The 27,525-nt window shown below is 26.1% G+C and overlaps 1 protein-coding gene across 1 annotated transcript in view; it reads right to left on the reverse strand.

Annotated features, from left to right (window-relative positions):
- Positions 1 to 1,443: 1,443 nt before the first annotated feature.
- Positions 1,444 to 27,525, reverse strand: part of LOC122510420 (plexin-B) — a 64,254-nt gene continuing 38,172 nt past the window's right edge. Inside the window, exons 2-8 of the mRNA XM_043625053.1 lie at positions 21,448 to 22,050; positions 20,458 to 21,374; positions 16,905 to 17,308; positions 15,717 to 16,215; positions 11,126 to 12,355; positions 5,908 to 8,415; positions 1,444 to 2,531 (exon numbers count right to left, since the gene is read on the reverse strand). Coding sequence (XP_043480988.1) covers positions 2,424 to 2,531; positions 5,908 to 8,415; positions 11,126 to 12,355; positions 15,717 to 16,215; positions 16,905 to 17,308; positions 20,458 to 21,374; positions 21,448 to 21,856 — 6,075 coding nt within the window. The 5' untranslated portion in view covers positions 21,857 to 22,050 and the 3' untranslated portion in view covers positions 1,444 to 2,423. The remainder of the gene's footprint in view (positions 2,532 to 5,907; positions 8,416 to 11,125; positions 12,356 to 15,716; positions 16,216 to 16,904; positions 17,309 to 20,457; positions 21,375 to 21,447; positions 22,051 to 27,525) is intronic.

The following is a 27,525-nucleotide window of genomic DNA, read 5'->3' on the forward strand; positions in this document are numbered from 1 at the left end:
TTTAAATTCTTGAAAATTCAATTTTGCAAAGATTTTTTTTTTAAATTCTTGAAAAAAATTAAATTTTTCAAAGAATTTTATTAAAATTCCTGAAAATTGAATTTTGCAAAGAATTTTTTTAAAATTCCTGAAAATAATTGAATTTTTCAAAGAATTTTATTAAAAATCCTGAAAATTTAATTTTCTAAAGAATTTTTTTTAAATCCCTGAAAATAATTGAATTTCTACAAAGAATTTTCATATTCATCAAAATAATTGAATTCTTTGGAAGAATTGCATTGAATTTTTAAATATTAATAATTCGTAATAATTTGATCATTTATTTTTATTTTTACTCCAAAAAAAACTGCCGCAGAGCGTTAAATATAAATTTTTATTAATTTTGTTGATTAGAGAAAATTTTTTCTTGCAAAATAAGAAATTTCTTGAATTTTTTTTCAATTCACAGATTTTAAAATCCATTCGCAATTTTGTAGAAAATGTTTTTGTATCCACAAAAAAATTGCTAAACGAAAAAATTGATCTTTACTTATTTTCGAAGCATTTTTTAAAAATAGTTTTTAGGTTGAAAATGCCAAAAAATAGTATTTTTTCAATTTTTTATGCGGAAATTCATTTATTGATTTTTAATTTTAATTCATAATTTTTAAAAATATAAATGTAGAAAATGATAAAATTGACTTGAAATGTAGTTAGAGACATAAACAAATGAATTTCATCATAAAAAATCGAAAAAAAAATATTATTTTTGATCATTTTTGACCTAAAAACGTTTTAAAAAAAAATTTTCAAAATAAAAATCTATTTTTCATTTGAAAATTTTTTTTATACAAAAACACATTTTCTACAAAAGTAGGGATGAATTCAAAAAATTCAATTTTTGTGAAAAATGAACATTCAAAAAGGGTCTGAAATTATTTTCCGCCTATTGAATTTTTCTCCATATAGTTAAAAATGTAGCCGAACCCTCTCCTGAAATTAATTTATTAACAATAGCAACCGAATTTTTTTTTCCATTAAAAATTATCTAAATTTTTTAACTTTTTATTTTTCTCGGCGAGTGTAATTCACCAAATGTCAAATTTTAAAATCAAATTTGAATCAAACTGTCAGTTTGACTTTCAGTTTGACTTTCAGTTTTACTTTTAGTTTCACTTTCAGTTACACTTTCAGTTTCAATAACCGAAAATTTTTATTTTTTCAGTTTCAATAACTGAGTTTTAATTTTTTCAATTATAATAATTGAATATTTTTTTTTTTTTAACAAATTCATTTTTAATGAGAAAACAGATGATCGAATTCCCAACGAGAGTGTACTATTGTATAACAATAATATTGACAAACAATCAATTACTATTTGTGCAAAAATAGCATTATTTTATGAATGTCAATAATTGATTATTTAATCAGAGTTTAAAAAAAAGTGTTAAAATAAAAAATTAAAAACAAAGCAAAAATAAGAAATTTACGTACTTGGAAATACGTAGCTAGGCCTAGAGTAGACTGAGCTGCTCTCTTGACTTCATTATTCCCCCCGACCCTAATTCATTTTGTTTTGTTTTTTTTTATTTTCCCTTTAACCTTAGTTACCATTTATAGAAATTTAATATCTTTTGTTTTCTTTCGTGCTCTTCCTTCATCCCTTTATTTTACACATATATAGTCCCTCTCTAGCTAGCTCACTACAATCCGCGTCTGTTGAGTGATTTCTTGCTTCTCATATATATATTTATTTATATATATGTATATTTTTATATATATCTTATGTAATTTTTTTTTAATTATATAACATATCATCAATAATAATAATAATGAAGATAATAGGCATAGCCACTCGTGTGCTCGGATCACAGACTACTCGCTGCTGTATACAAAAGAATTATGTATACAAACAGTCTGGTGGACACTATGGCTTTCTCACTTGCATTTTTTTTTTGTTATCCCTTTAACAAAGTCTATTTTAAAAATCTTGTTAGTTACCTTACACGAACTTTGACAGAAGAAGGTGTCGATGTTTTAGTGAGGGATTTTTCTTTTTCGTCATCATTTAATGGACGGTAAGGGTAGTTTTCTCTCCTCTCCTCTCTTCAATATAGTTTTTTTTTCTTTCTTTCTTTTTTGGATTAATTCTGTGAGAGTTCGTGCGAGGGTGTTTTTCTTTTTTTGAAAATCGCTTAAAAGAAAACTGTTGTGTGCCGGGCGATAATTGGGGGGGAGAAACCGCAAATATTGTCGAATTAAAAATTGTGAAAAAGTTTAATCCGTTGAACAAATTTGTGTGGAGTTCCTCTCTCGTCAAGTCGCGTGGGCTTGGTAAATTTGTACATATGTAACGAGGTGTATCCTGATGCTTTCAAGTGGAGGCACTAATCAGTATTTCTGGAGAAATCGACGGGTTCCACAATAATTGATGAAAGGTTGTGTCAGCAGGCACTAGTCTCTTCTCCCTCGAGTGTGCACGCCACATTTTCCAATCTATGTGCTAGATGTAACTTGCGACAGCCAGCATCTGTCTCCAAGGCCTCGAGAATCTGAATTAAAAAAATTATTATTTTTTATATATTTATTTATTTAAACTGTGACGCTCCGCGACAAAAAAAATCTTAGCTTTCAAGATTTTTAGGTAATAGGTATTTGTTATAATTTCAATTTAATTATGATTTTTCTTTGATTTAGCAAAGAATATTTTTTAAATTCGTGAAAATAATTGAATTTTGTAAATAATATTATTAAAATTCCTTAAAATTGAATTTTGCAAAGAATTTTCTTAAAATTCCTTAAAATAATTGAATTTTTCCAAAAATTTTATGAAAATTTCTAAAAATTGAATTTTGCATTGAATTTTTTTAAAATTCCTGAAAATAATTAAATTTTGAAAAGAATTTTATTAAAATCCCTGAAAACAATTGAATTTTGTAAAACATTTTATTAAAATTCTTAAAAATTCAATTTTGCAAAGAATTCTAATAAAATTTCTGAAAATAATTGAATTTTGTAAATAATTTTATTAAAATTCCTTAAAATTGAATTTGGCAAAGAATTTTTTTAAATTCTTTTAAATAATTGAATATTGTTATTATGAAAATAATTGAATTTCGTAAAGAATTTTATTAAAATTTTTAAAAATAATTGAATTTTTTAAAGAATATTTTTTAAATTCGTGAAAATAATTGAATTTCTACAAAGAATTTTTATTTTCAGCAAGATAATTGAATTCTTGTAAAGAATTGCGTTAAACTTTAAAATACTCTAATAATTCGTAACAAGTGATCTTGTTTTTTTTATTTTTACTCCAAAAAACTGTCTTGGAGCTCACATATAATTTTTCATTAAATTTATTGATTAGAGAAACTTTGCTCTGCAAAATAAGAAATTTCCACTCAATTAAAGTAGAGGAAAAAAAAGAAATTTAAATTCCGGACGACATACTTAAAATTGTTATATTATTAATTTTCCACAATAGAAAATTTCATTAGTGCTTTTGCACTTAAGCCTTATTTTCAAGCAGACGATGGAAATGAATAATAAATAAGAGGATATGTGAGAGTAAAGTGGCTAAAGTGTTGCACTCCAAAGACCCTTTTCTCTCTAAATTGTTTCGTGAAATTTATATACGTTCTTACTTTGCATCACACACAGAATTTCCGAGAGGAGTAATTTCGATTTTATTAGAGTTTAGAATGCTATAAATTCAACAATACTCCTAATTAAGAAAAAAGAAACAACAATCAAAATCTGCAAATCAAGAAAAATTTAATTTACATTCAGATTCAAAAATTCTTTACACTGAAAAAAAATGTTATTTGAATTCAAATAACTCATCACTTGAATATTATCAAATTAATATTTACTTGAATCAAATCATTTTTATTTGAATCAATTATTTCAGTACTTTAAGTAAATATGAATTGAACCATTTAATTGATTCAATTAAAAATTATTTTATTCAAATAAATATTTATTTGATAATAGACAAATAACCGGCTATTTGAATTGAATTCAATTTTTTTTCAGTGTGCATTTTACTATTTGGAAAAAATCTGTTTGTTTTCAGAAAATTATCCTCATGTTTCGAACGTTCAAATGAACAAAATTTACTCATTTCTTCTTCAAATAAAATTTTTCTTACTTTAATTTTGCGTGTCACTATCAAACAAATTAATTATATAAAGTTTCTAAACGTAAAATTTGAGTTTTTAATTTTAATTCTAAACAGTAATTTATGAAAATATTTTTCTAAACGTTTAAAACTTTTTGTTTATTTCAGAAAAATGAAAACACAGGCCTCGATTAAAAACTGAAAAAAAGTCGAAAAAGTCGTTTATTTAATTTAGTGTTGTCACAAAAATTTTATTTTGTATTTCCTTGATTTTTAAATTCAATTAATCAAAACTTGTATAATTTTGCTAAATAAATATTTAAATACTTATTATTTTTGTTTTCAAAGGAAATAAAATATTTAAAAATTTCAATTTCTGAAATTTGATCATTTCTAAAAATTATAATCTACAACCCTTCCAAAAATAATCAAATTTTTCGAAGAATTTTAATTATAAATGATTTCTCAAAGATTCTAAAATAGTACATTTTTAAAAATTTTAATCTACTTTGTTCGAAGGTTATTCAATCTTAAAAAAATATTATAAAACAATTCTGAGAATTAGATTTTTATAAATATTGTAATGTAATTTTTCGAAAATAATTGAAGAATTTTTGTAATTTTAATTTAAAAAAAAAATAATTTATTAATTTAATAATTTTTAGAACCTAATTTTCATTAATTTTCATTTTTATTGAATTTACACTTGAAGATTATTCATTAAAATTTTTGAGAATTCAATTATTTCCAAAAGTTTTAATTAAAATTGTTTAAAAGTAAATTTTCGAAAATTGTAATAAAATACTTGTAGAAAATAAATAATTATTTTCAATTAAATTTTACAAACAGACTTCGCACTCGGTAATTAATTTTAAAAAAGTAGCAAAAAGTAGCTTTCAAACTAAAAAAAAATTGTAAAAAAGTAGCTATCGAAAAATTAAACTTGACGACCAAAAAAACTCGTTTTAAAAACTTTACAAAACAAAATGCCTCAAAATAATTGAATTTTCGGGAATAATTTTGTTTTAATTTATCTAAAAGAATAATTAAATTATTTTAAGAAAAAAATTTAATTAAAATTGAATTTAAAATAATTGATTTCTTTCGAACAATTTTATTATAATATTTTTAAATAATTGAATTTTTGTAAATAATTGAATTCTTTCAAAGAATTTAAAACAAACATTCTTTTAAATAATTGATTTTTTCGAGGAATTGAAATTAAATTTTAAGAATAATTACATTTCTCGATCAATTCCTTTAAAATTGTATTAAAAATAATTGAAATCCTGCGATGAATTTTATTATTAAAATGTTTGAAAAGAATTGAATTTCTGTGGGAAATTTTGTTATTTTTTAAAATAATTGAATTCTTGTGGAAAACTTTATTTAGAAAAATATATTCGAATTTTTCGTTTAATTAATTTAAAATAGTATTAAAATAGTAGGTTTTAGTAGATGAGTGCGAAGCCTGTAACAAAATTTCAATTATTCAAAATCTTTTTAATTGTATATTTCAAAAATTTAATTAGAAAAATTATTCAAAAATAATTTTTGAAACTATTTATCTACAGCCATTTTTTATACTGTAAAAATTGAAAAAAAGTTGCATTTTATACTAAAAATATGGTATTTTGTCGCAAAATTTAGAAGAAAAGTCGAAAAAGTCGCATTATTTGAAAATAGTGGAAGAAAAGTCGAAAAAGTCATAATATCCGAGGCCTGAAATAATGTTTCGATTTTTAATGAATAAGAAAAATAATATTTCTCTGAAATAAGAATAAAGTAATTGAATAAAGAGTACTCACTTGTTCGTAGTATTTACTGACATAGATATACAACTCCTTAAGTGCTGCGATCACATCAAACTCATTAGCATGTGACGCACTGAGTTGTTGCATGGCACTCGACATTTCCTGATCAGTGATTTGCGGTAGTCTCTGTACATCCAAATAAAAGCGTCCGACCTTTTCTCTATAGTGAGGTATATCCTTGGCGAATAACAATTTATTCGATGGCGAATCCTTGCCGAGTCGATGTTCAGTCGTTGAACACGCGTCCATGAATGTTTGCGCAATCACCGACAGACTTGAATCAACAGTTGTTGTTTTATTAATATCAAACATAAAATCAGGATTTTTGATAAAATTCACCCAAAATCTCAATGGTAAACTATTCGATTTCCATGCATGAGGTACTTCGGGATCAACAATTCCATGCCTCTTGGCAGCCTCATCCAATAGATCAAATAACCATTTGACAGCACTCGGCAATGCGTCATTTGCCGTGAGAATTGTATTCAAGAAATCGTCAACAAATTTCTGTACAGTTCCCTTCGTTGATAATAAACGAGTGAGGAATATCTCAGGTATTGCTTTATGTGTTCGTTCCGGATTGTGATGTTGCTTACTACTTGCGTAGCCCATTCCCGGGCCGTAGTGAACTTCATCCAATGGCCTCACGAGATGATAAAGTCTCTGATTGCCACCGTGACCACTTTCAATATCGCCATTCGCCGTGATCATCGGCGGCGAATGTTGAGGATCGAAATAAATACCACCACCTGGCGGATGTGAGTACAATGTGGGACTGATCAATCCATGATTTGGCGTTGTTGGTAAGTGCAATGTTGAACAATGATTAATGTGTCTATTGTAGTGCTGTTGATGAAGATGCTGCTGGGGTAGAAGATGTTGATGGGATGGTTTGCAATTGTGACAGGGTTGTTTACAAGCAACTGAGAAGCCGTCATTCTGTCTGGGAATTAACGACATGACAGCAGATTCTTTCACTCCATAGTGAGCGAGAGTGTTGATCTTCTTCCAATCGCCATTGCACTTTGTGGTTAAATCCTCGTCCTGGAGAGTGAGATGACCACCGCGTCCATGCCTCCATTCGAGATCAACCTCATGGACGGAGGGTCGGAGAGAAAAGGGTGTATTTTTATACAACGCGTCCAGAATTTTCGACTTCACTTGACTTATCGTGTCGCAATCGAGCACTTTGCATTGAATCTTCTCGTCGAGATCGTCCTGCACGACGTGGAGTGTGACAACCGAGTGATCGATTTGCTCCCGAAGGAGACGCTCCTCAGACAGGGAGTACCTTGCATCGTGTGTTATAACATCGACCGGTCCTTTCTCAATCTGATGCTTAATTGCCTTGAAGAGGAGAAAGAGCGACGAACCCGCGTAGTCCTTCAAGTAGTTGTACATACACAACGCCATCCAATTTGTCAGCATTTTCTCCACAACCGATTCTGTTCGTCTCAACATTAATTGCGGATGTTTCGTATCCACTGATTTGTCAATGAGTCGCAATAGAAGATTCATCAAAATATCGGTGGCGTATTCCATTTTACTCATGAGAACGATCATAAGAAGAGAAGCAACGTTCACCTTGTCCCTGATATTAAAGTCCTTCTGTGCTTCCAAAGTTTCAATGAATGTCAGAATAAAACACTTGTTATTAACCAATTGATCAAACTGCACCATCGCCGCATCGTAATTTGTCCTTGTCAATGTCGATTTACTCCTCGGATCGTTCAAAATCGGATGATCTATAACCCCGGGAAAGAAGACTTTCATTATATAATTCTTATGATCCAATGTCGGTATCCCCGACGACTCCAAATCAGCCGTCAGGTCCGTCATATCAGTTTGCAATTCAGCAAACGCCTGCTTACATTCCATTCTCACGTTACTCTCCAAAGTGTCCATTTGAATCTGAATTCTCTTATACTCCCTCTCGGCCTGTGTACTCTTCCTTCTGTAAATCACCAAGACTAGTGCGAAGAGAAACACGAGTCCAAGAGTGCCAGCGGCGATGCCCGCTATTGCTTCCGGTGGAATTGGATACGACTTAATCACGTCATAATGTAGATAGCCAATTGGAAAACGAAGACTACGACCGATTCGAACGACAACAAGAGGTAAACCACGATCTGTCTTTGCTCCAAGTTCGTCTGTATCGGCAGGTTGCTGATCCGGTGGTATGCAGACCAATTGTGTCAAAGCAAGTGAAGTGACGTTACAGGGCAAAGTACCGACAGTTACATTCACATCGGACTCATCACTTGCGTAAATTAAATTCTCACCCTCAATGACAAGTGTATCACCTTTGTAAAGTTTCACATCACGTGGGAATGGAAAGAATTTCGGATCTTCAACGTACAGAAGACGATTTCTCATATTTTGAAAGTGTTTCTCTAAATCGCGAACCGTTTCTACATTGTCCATGATAAAGCCAATTTTTAGGGCCAATTGCGTTTCCTTTCTCTGCGTTGTTCTCTTATTCCGTTTCCTAATCATGCTCAACTGTAACAAAAATAAAATGTTAATCAGATTTTGCATCAAAATATTACTATAATTAGAATAGTTTTACTTAAAATAAATATTTCATTATTATTATTATTATTTTTCCTTAAAAATTAAGATTTTCAAAAAAATTCAAAATCTTTTTGAAATTCAACAACTTGTAGAAATATTATTAAAAAACATGAAGATATCGATAACTCGGAGTGATCGATTTCTTCATGTTTTATAATAAATTTAAGATAACAGAATGATAAAATCATTATTTTATATTATAAGAATATTGTTACTGTAACTTAAAAAATAAATTAAAAAAATTAAATTAAAAATAAATTAAATTAAATTAAAATAATTAAAAATTACTTTCATATTCAATTATTATCTAAAATTTAAACTAAAATTCATTTTTAAATCAATTTTTATTAGAAAATTCTACAAGAATTCAATTATTTAAATACAAAAGTAAATTATTTATTGAATAATTGAATGTTTCTTAAAATTTAATTCTCATAAAGAATTTTATTAACAAATTTTTAAATAATTGAATTCTTTTGACGAAATTTTAATAAAATTTTTTAGAATAGTTACATTTTTTAAGGAATTTGATTAAAATTGTATTCAAAATAATTGAAATTCTGAGGTGAGTTTTATTATTTCTGAATATAATATAATTACTCAGAAGAAACTTATAAAAAATTTGTAAATATTTGAATTCCTGTGAAATTTTTATTAATCATGAAAATAATGAATTGTTTGCGTACAATTTTATTTAAATTGTTTTTAAAAAATTGAATTCTTTTAGGTAATTTTATTAAAATAGTAGATATTCAAAGTCATTAAAATGAGGAAATTTTTTTAAATAATTGGAATTTTGACAAGAATTTTATTAAAATTTATTGAAAATAATTATTTTTCTAAAGTTTAGAACATTCAAATGAATTAAATTTGTTTCTGTTTGAATATTTTCTCAACAATTACTATAAAAAAAAAGAAAAATAGTTCAAATTAAATATTAACTTAGTTATTTAAAACAATTTCTCAATTATACAAAATAATTTTTATATAAAAAAAGACAAATTAAAATAATTAAAACAAAATTATCGTCTATTTAAACGTCTAAAACTTTAGTGACGTAAATAATTGTATTTCTCCAAAGAATTTCATTATTTTTAAAAATAATTAAATTCTTATGATGAATATTGTTATTTATGAAAATAATTTAATTTTGCAAAGAATTTTAATAAAATTCGTAAAAAATAATTGATATTTGCAATCAATTTCATTAAAATTCTTGTAAATAATTGAATTCTTGTAATTAATATTGTTTTATAAAAATAATTGAATTTTGCTGAGAATTTTATTAAAATTCCAGAAAATAAATGAATTTTGCAAAAAAATTCTATTAAAATTCCTGAAAATAATCGAATTTGGAAAAGCAATTTATTAAAATTATTAAAAATAATTTAATTATGCAAAGAGTTGTAAAAAAATTCATGAAATTATTGAATTTTGCAATGAATTTTAATAAAATTCCTGAAAATAATTGAATAATGCGAAGATTTGGATTAAAATTCATAAGAATAATTGAATTTTGCAAAAAATTTGATCAGAATTCCTGAAAATTAAATTTTGCAAAAGATTTTATGAAAATTCCTAAAATCAATTGAATTGTGAAATAAATTTTTTAATAAAATTCCTGAAAATTAAATGTTTCAAAAGATTTTATTAAAATTCCTGAAATTAATTGAATTTTGCAAAGCATTTTATTAAAATTCCTGAAATTAATTGAATTTTGCAATGAATTCTAATAAAATTTCTGAAAATAATTGAATTTTATTAAAATTCATAAAGATGATTGAATTTTGCAAAGACTTTTAATGAAATTTCTGAAAATAATTAAATTTTGCAATGAATTTCATTAAAATTCCTAAAAATAATTGAATTTTGCAATGAATGTTATTCAAATTCTTGAAAATGATTGAATTTTGCAAAGAATTTTAATGAAATTTTTGAAAATAATTGAATTTTTTAATGGATTTTATTAAAATCTCTAAAAATAATTGAATTCTTGTAATTAATATTGTTTTATGAAAATAATTGAATTTTGCAATGAATTATATTAAAATTCCTGAAAATTGAATTTTGCAAAAGATTTTATTAAAATTCCTGAAATTAATTGAATTTTGGAAAGAATTCTAATAAAATTTCTGATAATAATTGAATTTTTCAATGGATTTTATTAAAATTTCTAAAAATAATTTAATTCTTGTAATTAATATTGTTTTATGAAAATAATTGAATTTTGCAAAGAATTTTATTAAAATTCCTAAAAATAATTGAATTTTGAAATGAATTTTTTAATAAAATTCCTGAAAATAATTGAATTTTGCAATAAATTTCATTAAAATTCCTAAAAATAATTGAATTCTCGTAATTAATATGGTTTCAGAAAAATAATTGAATTTTGCAAAGAATTTTATTAAAATGCCAGAAAATAATTAAATTTTTCATAGAATTTTATTAAAATCTTTGAAAATGATTAAAATTTTCAATAAAAAAATTAAATCTACAGAATTATTGTTTAAAATGATTGGAAATTTATTTTTTCCAAAGATTTGAATTTGAAACCTTTTTAAAATTAAAGTATTTCTAAAAATTGCTATTATATTATTTTTAACTTCTTCAAAACTTAATATATTTAAAAAAAACTCACCGCTCTAAATCTACCAGCGACACTTGGACTCGGACATTCCATTTGTGTTGGATTCAAAACAGTGCAGACAGTTCTATTGACAGCTTTCGATTCATTTTCCACGTAAACTTCCATTTCAGGTTTCTGAATTGTGTCCAAATTTGTACCGTGAACAGTGATCATTCGTCCACCGGATGCAAAACTTCTCAATGGTTTTATTTCCATGATTGTTGGATCGTGAGTGTAATTATAAGGATTTCCCTCGAGTGTTCTATTCGCGCCGTCAATGCTCAGCGTGAGTCGACGTATTTTCCTGACGTGACTCGCCTTACTCGAGATACAAGTGAGTCGTGTGCTACTCGCCTGTGTCGCGTTCACATGACAAGGCAGTTCATCCAAATAGGCGGCAATTTTGCTTCCAATGTTCAGATAAGATCCAGTGATGGCAAGTCTCGTTCCTCCGCTCTGTGGTCCCACCGATGGATAGACACCGGTGAGTCTTATGTCCTTGTAGTTGAACAGCACTGCACTCTCGGTGTAACCAGCGACATTGCCCACGACAACGGTCGCCGTGTCCGTCGCCTCATGACGACCCGTTCGACAAACAATCCTCACCGACACTTCATAGTCAACCAAAACACACGGAGTATTGCCAATGTGAATTTTACCCTCGACATCCGTCTCCTTCAAACCAAGATTACTACCCTCGATGGTGACTAAAGTTCCGCCCTCAATTGGCCCACTCAGCGGTTTAATCATGTCAATTCTTGGCTTTGGACATTCGGAAAATGGCGAATGAAGACACGAGTGTCGGTAGACGCAACTATTTCCACACCAAGTGCATTCGTAACGTTTATCCCTCGTGACACATAGAGAACAATCAGCGTGCTCACGATGTGATCCAAGCACTTCGCATTTGTAAAGAACAATCGTCGTCTGATCCACGTGATGATTCGTATTCCAAACAACTGTCACTGCCGCTTCATATTCACCGGAAAGTGCCTCGTACGAGTAGATTGTTTTATCACAAACGATGAATCGACTACTGTCAACGCGCGCTTGTACACGTAAATTTGCTCCCTCAATTGTCACAATGCACTGGAAACCCGTGTGTCCAACTTGTGGATGCGGTAAATTCTCCACTTCGAGTGCAATTTCTTTCGGCACATTATTCGGCAACATGAGACGTGAATCTCGATGAACGAAACGAGGACAGTATTGCACTCCATGGGCGGCAAGATTCGCTTGATTCTGAAACAAAGGTTTTCCATTAATTCCTCTTCTTTCAGGATTGTCACAAAAATTCAATTTTCTTTTTCCCTCACTTTTCCCTGTCTCAGGGTTTCAACAAATTTCTCCTTATAAAATTCCATTTTTTTTCCATGACTTCCAGGTCATTGAATTTTATTAAAATTTTAAAAAAATTATTAAATTCCTCCCAGAATTTTATTACAATTTTTAAAAATAATTTAATTCATTCAAAGTTCAAATGAATAAAATTTTGTTTTCGTTTGAATATTTTCTCAACAATTACTATAAAAAAAGAAAAATAGTTAAAATTAAATATTAACTCAGTTAAGAAACAATTTCTCAATTATACAAAATAATTTTTTTTATAAAAAAAAAACAAATTAAAATAAGTAAAACAAAATTATCGTTCATTTGAGCGTCTAAAACTTTAGTGACGTAAATAATTGTATTTCTTCAAAGAATGTTAATACTTTTAAAATTAATTGAATTCTTGTGATGAATATTGATATTTATGAAAATAATTGAATTTTGCAAAGAATTTTAATAAAATTCCTAAAAATAATTTATATTTGCAATCAATTTCATTAAAATTCTTGTAAATAATTGAATTCTTGAAATTAATATTGTTTTATAAAAATAATTGAATTTTGCTGAGAATTTTATTAAAATTCCAAAAAATAAATGAATTTTGCAAAAAAATTCTATTGAAATTCCTGAAAATAATCGAATTTTGCAATTAATTTCTTTAAAATTCATAATAATTATATAATTTTGAAGAGTTTTATTAAAATTCATAAAAATAATTGAATTTAAATAAGCATTTAATTAAAATTCTTGAAAATAATTTAATTTTTCAAAGAGTTTGATTAAAATTCATGAAAATCATTCAATTTTGCAGAGTTTTAATAAAATTTCTTAAAATAATTGAATTTTGCAAAAAGTTGTATTAAAATTCATGAAAATAATTGAATTTTGAAATGAATTCTAATGAAATTCCTGAAAAAAAATGAATTTTTGTAATTTTAGTATAATTCCTTAAAATAATTGAATTTTTCGAAGATTTTTATTAAAATTTATGAAAATAATTGAATTTTGCAAAAGATTTTATTAAAATTCGTTTATTTCTGTGAGATTTTTATTTATGAAAATAATTAAATGTTTGCATAGAATTTAATTAATTTTTGCTTCCTCATAAAGGAAGCCTTATAGTGATGTCGATTTCCGAATTTTTTTGAGTCAATTATTTTTACAAATTTTCAAGTGTAGTATATATAATTCGTCGAGAGGAACAAATGTCCGGATGTATGTGTGTATGTATGTGTGTGTGTGTGTGTGTATGTCACCGATTCTTGTGGACAAATTTTCTCTTACACGTCTTGATGGATTTTGATAAAATTTTGTAGGTGTATTACGGTCATGAATACCAAAAATCAGACAGAAGGATTTTCAAAAATATCTAAAAAAAAATTTTTTTTCAACAATTTTTTAATTTTTGAAAAAATTAATTTTTGGATTTTTTGAAATAACTTTCTTCTATATTAAAATTTTTATTAATTGTTGTCAAAATTGCATTCCTGACATAAAAACGAATCGATTCATGTATATAAAGTATATATTTTATCAAAATTTATAGAATTAATAAATATTTTAATTTTTCACAAAAAATTGAAATTTTGTATTTTTTGACATTTTATCATAACACTTTAAAATAATTATTCTAAAATAAAAAATTAAACAATTGGTATATATTATATTGAGGAAGCTTAATGATCATGAAATGAACAACTTGTTTTTTAAATAACTGAAATCTTTTGGAAAATTTTATTAAAATAGTATAATGCAAAAAATAACTATAAACAAATCTTTCAAAAATTGTTTTTGAATAGTTGAAATTTTGTAAAATTTAATTGAAAATAATTAATTTATTTCAAGTATTTTGTTACAATTTTTAAAAATCAACTTTTGAAGAATTTTAATTGCAAATTTTGTAAATAATTGAATTATCAAAATTTTTAATGAAAAATCTTAAAAGGTAAGCATGAAAATGAAAATTAGCTTCTAACTTTTTAAAATTCAATATTTTTAATATTTTCAATTACATATTTCCAAAAATAACATTTTAGAATTATTTTTAACAATTTAGAGAAAACAATAATGTTCAAAATTTTTAATTAAAATTCATCAACAAATTCTTTAATTTTTTTAAATTATACAAAAATTCTCTTAAGAAATACAATTATTTTCGAAAAATTACATTAATAAATAAAATATTTTTAAAAACTAATTATTAGAATTGTTTTGTAATAATTTTTTAAGATTCAAAATTTACTTTTTGGACTTATTAAAATTTTTGAGAAATCATGGACCTGTTTATAATTAAAATTCTTCAAAAATTTGATCATTTTTATTTATACTTTTCAAAAATTCAATTATTTTAAAAAGATTTTACCAAATTTTAATTGTTTGGAAATTTTTCAAAATTAAAAAACTATTATCGTTGAAAAATTATTTTAAAATATTTTCAAAAAATTAACTGTAAGAATTTCTCATTTTCCGTAAACATTAATATTTTCCTACTGTAAAAATAATTTTGTTAGGGAAAGTTATTTTAATGTCAGTAAATTGTCAGGGAAATTGATAAACTGAAACTTGTGACCACCCTGAGTAATAAAGGAGCTCGAATTTCCATCACACGGGTTTACAAAAAAAACTAAAAAAAATTCCATGATCAGATTAGAAATTCCATGAGATTTCGATGATTCAATGAATCAAAATGAAATCTCATGATAATTCCATGATTTCCATGACTTGTAGAAACCCTGAATTTATAATGCAAACAAAGAACACACAAAAATTCAGAATTTTCTTATAAATTCTAAAAATTTAATTTTTTCACTCTAGTTATTGTTAAAAATAGAAAAAGTTATTATTGAGAAAATACAATTGTCATTTATAGGATCTTGTGCCAGAATATTTATTAGTTGGTTCAGAAGAAAATAAATTCTCCTTAATTAACAGTCAATACGTTGTAATTTTAGAAAAAGTGCTAAAAATGTACTTTCTCAAATTGATTATACCTACGTATGAAAAAGTTAATTAAAATTGCTTTAAAAAACCCTCATTATTAATTCAAAATCAATAAAAAATTCTATTACATTACCACCAATTTTTAAAATTGAAATAAAAATTCTTACTTCAATTAGACATAAAAGTCATATTCAATACTCTATAAATATAAGTAGCATTCAATTATTCAATTGCGTTAAATACAAAAATAAACGAAAATAAAAAAAAAATCGTTGAATTTATTTTTTATTGTCAAAAATAACCTGACGACAAATTGAGATGAAAGTAAACTTACATTCTCGCCAGAAATGATGTTTCCCTGACATCCACTGGTATTATGTGTGCATTTGTTGTCATAGACACACCAGCTGCAAGCCCATTGAGATTTAACGCAATCTGAGCAAACAGTATGCCTGGAACAATCAAAGTAGGCAAAGTTCCGCGACACAAAGTCCTTGTTGGTTTCACTGGATCGCACTGAGAGTGGAACTAAAATATGATCAGTGCCTTCGGGAATATTTGGTCTCGATGATGTCATTGGAGTTGGACAAGAGAGTCCAAAGCCTGTCATTGATGCATCAATTGGCTCGGCAATGCCAAATACACATTTATATGTTGTGCCAGTTGGCAATTCAGGCAGTGTTCTAATCGTTAATTGAACCGTTGTCATTTGATTAATTGGAATTCTATCGGGAAGCACTTGTTCAAAGTCAATGCACTGTTGTCCTGTTCCCAACGACAGCCATCTCGGACTGCTTCGACTTGCTTTTTGACAAGCTTTCCTCACGGTGCATCTAAAAAAAATATCTCATTCAAATTAAATGTATACAATCAGGGTGTTTACTATTTTGGTTCAATAAAATTTCTGCGAAGAATATTATATTACTTTTGAAAATAATATTGAATTCTTGAGACGAATTTTCTTAAAATGTTTTTTAAACAATTTAATTTCTTTGATGAATTTTAATAAAATTTTTAAGAATAATTTCATTTTTCGAGGAATTTCATTAAAATTGTATTAAAATTAATTGAAAGTCTGAGATGAGAGTTTTATTATTTATAAAAATAATGAAATGTTTGCGTAGAATTAAAAAAATTTTTTTTAAATAATTGAATTCTTTTGACAAATTGTATTACAGTATAGTAGATTTATTAAAAATCATTTAATTGAGAAAAGTTTTTGAAAATAATTGGAATTTTACTAATTTTGAAAATAATTGAATTTATGCAATCATTTGTAATTGCTTCAAAATTCAATTTCTTTTTAGTGTTTTTAATTAAAATTCTTCTATAAATCCATTATTTTTAATAATGAAGATTTTTTTTCAGTTTCTGGAAATAATTTAATTATTTTGACGAATTTTAATAAAATTGTTAAGAATAATTACATTTTTCGAGGAATTCGATTAAAATTGTATTAAAAATAATCGATTATTAATATAGATTTATTCTTTGAAATAAAGTTATAAAAAATATACGTTACCTTTTCTCCAGTGAACACCAACCACAGTAAGGATCTCTCGCTTCTAAACAGCTAGTGCAATTCGTATAACTACTGCAGTGCTCCACTTTGACTTTCGAAATTTTCGACAGTGATAAAACGTATAAATGTTCACCACTAGGTGCAATGGCAGTGTCCGCCAATATTTTCTGTCCCTTATCAACGACAATTGTCTCGTAGACCGACGCATCCATTCCTGACAGTAAAACTTTCTTCAATGTTCCTTCGCTGGTTCCTAAGAAGGCCACTGTATGACTTTCAGTTGTTGCTATACTAATAGACGTCACGTAAGTATCAGGAAAATTAACAATATTTTGCCCAACAATTGGCGAGACACCGGAAATTTTCAGGCCCACTTCACAGAAATTCAATATATTCCCAGTGGTCTGCAAATTATGAAATAAAGCATTTAGTAAACATACATAAAAAATAGAATCCTTTCTCTAATCGGAAGCAATATAAAATCAGGGTTACCACAAAACATGGATTTTAAAATTCCATAACCAAAAATCCAGGTATTTCAACAAAATTATTATTTTCTCGCCTCATAAGCAATTTTGGTCTTTTACTAATTATTTATTTTAATGTCAGAAGTCATTTAAAAAAATTAATTGTAAGAGGATTCAAAGGCGGGGAAATCAGTGATTTTTAATTTTTTTGTCATGGATTTTCCAAATATCCCGAAATTTCAACTAAATTATTATTTCCTCACTTCGGAAAAAATTTTTTTTCTTTTCTTAATTGTTTATTTCTTAATACCCCGACATGGATACTCTTGCAATTTTTTTAAAGGGCTTCTTACATTAAAAAACAAAAAGCAAAAAAAAAAAATTTTTATTGAATAAATGTTGGTAACTTCAGTTTCGTAACATTTTTTTATTTTTCTAAAATAAATTTTAATGTATTAATTTTAAAATTATGCAAAGGAAGAAAATGCAAAAGAAAATAAAATTTAGAAATGTATAATGTCAACTTGAAAACTTGAAATTTTTAGGATTCAAATAGTAAAAAAATAATAATGCTAATAAATTTTGAATTCCTGCAACGAATTTTATTATTCATGAAAGAATTTAACTATTTATAAAAATAATTTAATTCTTGCGAAGAATTTTATAAAAATGTTTAAATAATTGATTTCTCTCGACTTATTTTTATGCAAATTCTAATTTAAATAATTGAATTCCTGAGAAATTTTTAATATTCATAAAAAAAAATTATTGAATTTCTAAAAAGCATTTTATTATTTATGAAAATAATTGAATTCTTGCGAACGATTTTATTAGAATTTTTTCAAATAATTTAATTTCCAAGAAGAAATTTAATACTTTTCAAAATAATTGAATTTTGCAAAGAATTTTATTAAAATGCCTCAAAATAATTGAATTTTCAGGAATAATTTTGCTATTTATTCACATAATTGAATTCTTGAGAAGAATTACTTTTAAAAATAATTGAATTCAGGAAACAATTTTTATTAAAATCTAAAAGAATAATTGATTTCTTTCGAACAATTTTATTAAAATATTTGAAAATAATTAAATTCCTGTGAAAAATTCTAATATTTTTGTAAATAATTGAATTCTTTCAAACAATTTTAAAAAAATATTTTTTTAATAATAATTGATTTTTTCGAGGATTTGAAACTAAATTTTTAAAAAGTAATTACATTTTTTGAGAAATTCCTGTAAAATTTTATTAAAAATAATTGAAATCTTGCGATGAATTTTATTATTTATGGAAATAATTTTGAATAGTTGCTTAGAATTTTATTAAAATTTTTAAAAATATTTGAATTTCTGAGAAGAATTTTAGTATATTTATGAAAATAATTTAATTATTGCGATAAAATTGTATTAAAATTGTATTTAAAATAATTGTTTCTTTTGAACAATTTTATTAAAATGTTTAAAAATAATTGAATTCTTGTGAAAAATTCTAATATTTTTGTAAATAATTGAATTCTTCCAAAGGATTTAAAAAAAACATTTTTTTAAATAATTGATTTTTCGAGGAATTGAAATTAAATTTTTAAAAATATTTTCAGTGTGAGCAGACATTATTTAAGCAATTCCTGTTAAATATTTGTAAAAATAATTGAAATCCTGCTATGAATTTTATTATTTATGAAAATAATTGAACCTAGTTGTAAAGAATTTTATTAAAAATATTTGAATTCCTAATTATATTCTTCATAAGAATTTTATAAACGTTGTTTTAAATAATTAATTTTCTCGAAATATAATAAATATTATAAAAATGTTATTTTAAATAATTGAATTCTTGTGGAAAACTATATTTGTGAAAGTAATTGAATTTTTCGATTAATTAATTTAAAATAGTATTAAAAATAATTGAAATTCTTCGTTGAGTTTTATTATTTCTGAGAAAATAATTGAATTATTCTTGCTTAGAATTTTATCAAAAAATTATTTAAATAATTGAATTTCCATGAAAAATGTTATTATTAGTGAAAGTAATTGAATTATTGTGAAAAATTGTATACAAATTTTGTTAAATAATTGGTTTTTTCGATATTTTTTTCGAAAATGCTAATTCTAATTTAATTGAATTCTTGTGGAAATTTTTTATTTATGAAAATAATTGAATTTTGGATGAATTTTATCAATTTTTTTTTTCAATAATTGAATTCTTTTGTGAAATTTTATGAAAATACTAAATATTGAAAATAATTGAATTTCGATTATTTTTTCGAAAATAATTGAATCGTTTTAAAGAATTTGATTACACTGAGAAAACATTATACTTCATTCAAATAGAAAAATAATTTTAATAGTGATTTTGTTTAATTGAAATTAGTTTGTAAGCTTAATGCCAATATATATAGAAAATTTCTACTGCTTTGATTTAAAAAATATTATTTGTTTCAATAATTATGTTTAATTTAAATATATATTTTCTATTTTGATATAAATAAAACTTATGAACAAAATTATATTAATTATTATATTAAATTATATTTATAGTTAACAAAAATTTTATCTTTAATTCAAACTTAAAAGTTGATTATAAATAATTTAAAATCAACCATAACTTATGTTTGAATTAAATATATTATTTCTTTAAATGAACCAAAAAATATGTTTCAATTAAACTTAAAATATGTTTGACTGTATAGCAAAGATATTTTAAGTTAGATTTAAATAAAATATGTTTGAATCAAATAAATCGTTTTCTCAGTGTATAATTTTTGAGAATAGTTTTTTGATTCCTAGTATAATTAAGTAATAATTTATTTATATTTAAAGTAGTGGAAATTCCAAAAGAAAAAAAAACAAAAATAGTAGCTTTTAGTAGCTGAAATCTAAAAAAAGTAGCCAAATAGTAGTAAAAGTTAGAAAAAGTAGTAAATAGTAGGTTTTAGTAGATGAGTGTGAAGGCTGCTTTTAGAATCAGACTATAAAATTCCCTGACAATTCCAGGTTTTCCAAGACTGAAAAAAACTTCTATGACAATTCCAGATTGTCCAGGTCTGTGGCAACCCTGTAAAAAGAAAGAAAGAAGAAGAAATTCTCACCCCAGCCGCAGGACACTTTCCATCCTGAATAGGTCCACTGACATATCCCATATTTCTATACTTGATACTTCCATTAAAACACATGTGAATGTTTTCGTTGAATTTTGTTTCGATGTCCTGTAGACTATAAACGCATAGTGCAGATTTTGGCAGTGCGTCATTCGTAATTCCTTTACTTGGCGAGAAGACGGCAACAAAAATAGGATCACCAATCGATATTCCCAATTGCATTGCCAAATCACTTCCAGCAGCAGCGACTTTTGCATCTTGTACCAAATTAAAAACATCAGCTCGTCCATCGACGCTACATTGAAGTGTCACTTCCGTATAACTATCGTAATTTGCATCGCTTATACAGCTGCGTGCTAGACGCGAGACATAACCCAATTCCTCTTGTTCAGGTAGATAGGATTGCTTTTGTACAAGTACAAAATAAGCATAATCGCTTGCATTAAAACCATAGACATATTTCACCAAAAAATGATCACGATACTTGACGTCAATATGTAAAATTGATTGCTTATTAAATGTGTACTCGGCAAATTCAAGTGAATAAAGATTTCTACTCGATATCGCTGGTACATCGTGACGATATTCGCCATTATTTGTGAATGTTGTGCCAACGTAGAGGATATTTGTCCGGCCCCAAGGATTATAACGCTCAGGACCAATGAAGGCGTAGGTCGATGAATTTTCGTCGTTCGCTGCAACACTGTGGGGAATGAACTCGGGTTTCAGGGATATGTTCGACATTTTGTACTTTTCACAGGCGCCTTGAAGCAGAGAGCCACAAACGATCAGTGTCTTTGATTCGAGGTCGGCCACGAGCAGTTTATTGATGTTGTTCATCAGTGATGTGGTCATGTCACTGGAAGTACATCCCGTCGCATGGCACTGTGGATTATCTAATCTAGGTCCTGAAAATTAAAAAAAAAAGGTATTAAGGATCTCATAGTTTGTATTTTCGATTAGATACAAATTTTTTCTTACCAGTTGCGACAAATTCTTCGAGACGTAAATTTGAGTCCAATTGGAATAATCGGTTAACAGCGCCAGCGTAGAGACGTCCACTATTCGGATCGAATGTAAAATGATTGAAAATGAGAGAATTCTCTCTGGATGCATTGAGATGTGTGGGAATGAGACCTTGGCGTTGATCGCCTACTACGGGGAATTGTACTACGACGTGGGGCGATTGTGCCTCGTGATTGGGTAGATTTGCGGGTGTATCGATGGCCACGGTCGTCATTATCAAGAGGAACCAAATGGCAATGCACGTGAAGGACGATGACGACGAGAACGACGACAAGGGATCCAATGATGGACGTGATGATGGCAATCGGGGTGGTGGCGGCACGAGAGGACGAACGGGAAAGGACGATTGTCCTGAGAATCTCATGGTGCGTGGACGATGATAGCAAGGCTGAGAGACGCACTCGCGAACGGGCGAGCGCACACAGGATTGGACAGGAGAATTTAAAGGTTTCAACTGGAGGAACACACGTGCCCAGCTGGTAGTTGGCCAGCTTCAAGTTGGCACTACCAGCAACATATATGTCCAGGTATCTGCATCACGTTCATTCATCCACACCTCTGAAACAAATACAAATTTTTTCACATTATTCACTGCATTTTTTCAAAAATCAATAAATTAATTAGCAAAAAACAAATTAAGGAATCTGACCGACAGTCAAAACAAAAGTTACTCCAATGTCATTATTTCCCAATTTAAAAGAAAAAGACAAAATAAATTTTAAATTCCCTTTTAGTGGAAAGGTCAAGAAATTTATTTTGAACATTTAAATCGAATCCAAAGTTCTGAACATTCAATTGAACGAAATTTATTTATTTCTTCTACAAATTAAATTTTTATATAAATTATTTTGCTCCACTATCCAAAAAATTTATTACTGAGTATCTAAAAGTAAAATTTCAGTTTTTTCAATTTTTTGAAAGTTCAAAACTTGGGGATAATTTAAAAATTGCATTTTGAACAAAAATTACAAGTCAATAAAGAACATTTGTTAAATTTTCGTTTATGTTACTTAAATCATTTATTATTGACAAAAAAATTGTAATTTTTTTTACAAATATAACTTTAAATTATTGTTCAAAATCATAATTGCCAGAAAAATTTAATTTCGTTTTCCCGATTTCCAGAGAAAATTTTCACTTTTTCCCTGACCCGAAAAGAAAATTCTCTGCTTATTAGATACTCAAAAAAATGTTCTAATACTAAATTTTATTTGCAAATTTCTCTAAAAGTAAAATTATTCGAAAACATTAACAACTTCTTTTTTAAATAAAAATATTTAATCATTATTATTTTTTCATAGAAATTAAAATTCTTCAAAAGATTCAAAATCAAACATTTTTGAAATTCAACAATTTAAAAGAATATTTATTATAAAACATGAAGAAATCGATCACTCCGAGTCTTCGACTCGGAGCAATCGATTTCTTCATGTTTTTAAAATAATTAACAATAACTCAGTGAATTAATAATAAAATAAAATTAATTCTACGCAGAATTATTAGTTAAAAGTACGAAAAATTCTAATTTTCAAAGATTTGGATTCGAAACCTTTTTAAAATTTAATTATTTCTAAATATTCCCCCCTAATGCTTTTAATATTCAATTATCTAAAATTTTAATTGAAATCCATTTTTAAATCAATTTTTATTAGAAAATTCTACGAAAATTAAATTATTTAAATAAAAAAAAAAATAATTTATGTTGAATAATTGAATGTTTCTCAATATTGAATTCTCATAAAGAATTTTATCAACAAATTTTTAAATAATTAAATTCTTTCGACGATTTTAATAAAAAATTTTAAGAATAATTGAATTGAAGAATTCGATTAAAATTGTATTAAAAATAATTGAAATTCTGCGATGAGTTTTATTATTTGTAAAAATAATTAAATCCCTATAAGAAGAATTTCCTGTGAAGAATTTTATTTGTGAAAATAATTGAATTCCGGAGATAAATATTATTGTTTATGAAAATATTTGAATTCCGGAGAAAAATATTATTATTTATGAAAATAATTGAATTCCGGAGAAAAATATTATTATTTATGAAAATAATTGAATTCATGCGAAAAATTTTGATTAAATTTCGTTTAAATAATTGAAATTTTGCCAAGAATGTTATTAAAATTTTTGACAATAATTTCATTCTTGAGAAGAATTTCGCTATCTATTTATAAAGATAATTTCATTCTTAATGGTAAGTTTTTTAAAAAAATTTTAAATAATTTAATTTTTGCAAAGTATTTTATTAGTTTTCAAAAGAATTGAATTCTTCTGATGAACTTTGATATTTATCGAAATAATTGAATTTTGGAAAAGAATTTTATTAAAATTCCTTAAAATAATTTATTTTATGGGGGAAACTTTGTTGTTTATCAAGATAATTGAATTCTTTTGCAGAATTACTTAGAAAGTTTTGAAAATAATTAATTTCCAGTTATTTATGAAAATAATTGAATTATTGCAACGAATTTTATTATTTATAGTGAATAATGGAATGTTACTAAAAATTGAATTCTTTCATCAAGTTTAAATAAAATTTTTAAGAATAATTTTATTTTTCGAGGAATTTATTTAAAATTTTATTAAAAATATTGGAAATTCTGCGATGAAAATAATTGAATTCCTAAATATGAAATTTTATCATTTATGAAAATAATTCAATGTTTACGTAGAATTGCATAAAAAATTATTTGATAAATTTTATGAAAATAGTAAATATTGAAAATCATTGAATTGCGAAAAACTTTTCAAAATAATTGAAATTTTGCAAAGGATTTTATTTAAAATTTTGAAAATAATTGAATTTTTGGAGAAGAATTTTTGTATTTATCAAGATAATTGAATTCTTGAAGACATATTCTTTAAAATTTTCAATAACAATTGAATTTCTTTGAAGAATTTTATTACTTTTGAAAATAATTGAATTCTTGTGATAAATATTGCTATTTATGCGAAAATAATTGAATTTTGCAAAAATTTTTTTTAAATTCCTAAAAATAATTAAAATACCTGAAAATACAAAAAGGAATTTAAAATTTTATTTGACCTTTTCTTTTAAAATTCGAAATTATGATGATCCACAAGTTTTGAACGTTCAAATGAACGAAACCTTTTTTATTAGAAATATTTTTATAAATTACTGTTCGCAATAAAAATTAAAAGCTTAGATTTTACACTTAAAACTTTATAAATAATTTTTTTTATAATAAAATTCCGTTTGGGAATAAAAATATTAAATATCTTAACAAAATTACAAAATCTTGTTTAAAAAAAAATTATTCTGATAAATAAAGGGTCAATGAAATGTTTATGTAATTTTCATCATTTATCGTGAAAAAAAACAATTACCACCGACTATTGAATTTTTAATTGTTTCTTATATCAGTAAAACAGATAATTTTCCCCACAATTGAACATTCATGTGAAGCGCAATTCTGTATTTTATCATTTTGAATTGTAACATTTTCAGACGAAAAAAAAAATCTCTTCCAAATATATAAGTATAAAAATAGAGAATAAGAAAAATTATAATAGAAGAAGAAAATTATATTTGTTTATAAAAGACTAAAATTATTTTATAGAGACTAAAATAGTTATATTATATATTGATAAAAATCTAAAAATAAAGACAAGATTTTATATAAAGTAAAAAGGTCCAATTATCAGATTAAAAAATACTTTGTTACACTTGAGAGTAATTTTTTGACAAGAGCATGATTATCAGGTATTATACAGCTTTAGTTGAATAAAATTAAAAACAATCAAGTGTGTCACATTATTATTTTAAACGGATGTTGACCTCTAATAGTAACATGACCCGTGCACAAACAGCTCGACAAGAGGGGCGCATGATTATTCCCCAAATGTCATTTTTGCGAAATGTCATTTTTGCGAACTGCACTTTTGCGAAATGTCATTTTTCCGAAATGTCATTTTTGCGAAAAGTCAATTTTGCGAAATGTCATTTTTACGAATTGTCATTTTTGCGAAAAGTCATTTTTGCGAAAAGTCATTTTAGCGAAAAGTCAATTTTGCGAAATGTCATTTTTACGAATTGTCATTTTTGCGAAAAGTCATTTTTACGAAATGTCATTTTTGCGAAAAGTCAATTTTGCGAAATGTCATTTTTACGAATTGTCATTTTTGCGAAAAGTCATTTTTACGAAATGTCATTTTTGCGAAATGTCATTTTTACGAATTGTCATTTTTGCGAAAAGTCATTTTTGCGAAATGTCATTTTTACGAAAAGTTATTTTTGCGAAAAGTCATTTTTACGAATTGTCATTTTTGCGAAAAGTCATTTTTACGAAATGTCATTTTTGCGAAATGTCATTTTTGCGAAAAGTCATTTTTGCGAAATATCATTTTTGCGAAAAGTCATTTTTACGAAATGTCATTTTTGCGAAATGTCATTTTTACGAATTGTCATTTTTGCGAAAAGTCATTTTTGCGAAATCTCATTTTTACGAAAAGTTATTTTTGCGAAAAGTCATTTTTGCGAAATGTCATTTTTACGAATTGTCATTGTTGCGAAAAGCCGTTTTTGCGAAATGTCATTTTTGCGAAATGTCATTTTTACGAAAAGTCATTTTAGCGAAAAGTCAATTTTGCGAAATGTCATTTTTACGAATTGTCATTTTTGCGAAAAGTCATTTTTACGAAATGTCATTTTTGCGAAAAGTCAATTTTGCGAAATGTCATTTTTACGAAAAGTCATTTTTGCGAAAAGTCACTTTTGCGAATCGCCATTTTTACGAATTGTCACTTTTGCGAATCGACATTTTTACGAAATGTCATTTTTACGAATTGTCATTTTTTGCGAAATATCATTTTTCCGAAATATCATTTTTGCGAAAAGTCATTTTTACGAAAAGTCATTTTTGCGAATAGTCATTTTTGCGAAAAGTCAATTTTGCGAAATGTCATTTTTGCGAATTGTCATTTTTGCGAAATGTCATTTTTGCGAAAAGTCAATTTTGCGAAATGTCATTTTTGCGAAAAGCCATTCTTGCGAATAGCCATTTTTGCGAAATGTTATTTTTGCGAATTGTCATTTTTGCGAAATGACATTTTTCCGAAATGTCATTTTTGCGAAAAGTCATTTTTACGAAAAGTCATTTTTGCGAAAAGTCAATTTTGCGAAATGTCATTTTTACGAATTGTCATTTTTGCGAAAAGTCATTTTTACGAAATGTCATTTTTGCGAAAAGTCAATTTTGCGAATCGACATTTTTACGAATTGTCATTTTTGCGAAATGTCATTTTTCCGAAATGTCATTTTTGCGAAAAGTCATTTTTCCGAAAAGTCATTTTTTCGAAAAGTCATTTTTACGAAAAGTCAATTTTGCGAAATGTCAATTTTGCGAAATGTCATTTTTACGAATTGTCATTTTTGCGAAAAGTCATTTTTGCGAAATGTCATTTTTGCGAAAAGTCATTTTTGCGAAATGTCATTTTTACGAAAAGTTATTTTTGCGAAAAGTCATTTTTGCGAAATGTCATTTTTACGAATTGTCATTGTTGCGAAAAGCCGTTTTTGCGAAATGTCATTTTTGCGAAATGTCATTTTTACGAAAAGTCATTTTAGCGAAAAGTCAATTTTGCGAAATGTCATTTTTACGAATTGTCATTTTTGCGAAAAGTCATTTTTACGAAATGTCATTTTTGCGAAAAGTCAATTTTGCGAAATGTCATTTTTACGAATTGTCATTTTTGCGAAATGTCATTTTTGCGAAATGTCATTTTTGCGAAATGTCATTTTTCCGAAAAGTCATTTTTGCGAAAAGTCATTTTTACGAAAAGTCATTTTTGCGAAAAGTCATTTTTGCGAAAAGTCAATTTTGCGAAATGTCAATTTTGCGAAATGTCATTTTTACGAATTGTCATTTTTTCGAAAAGACATTTTTGCGAAATGTCATTTTTACGAATTGTCATTTTTCCGAAAATTCATTCTTGCGAATTTTCAATTTTGCGAAATGTCATTTTTGCGAAAAGGCATTTTTACGAAAAAATTTTTATAATATTTTA

The sequence above is a fragment of the Leptopilina heterotoma genome, unplaced genomic scaffold (genome assembly GCF_015476425.1).
Source record: "Leptopilina heterotoma isolate Lh14 unplaced genomic scaffold, ASM1547642v1 Lhet_68, whole genome shotgun sequence".
Lineage (NCBI taxonomy): Eukaryota > Metazoa > Arthropoda > Insecta > Hymenoptera > Figitidae > Leptopilina > Leptopilina heterotoma.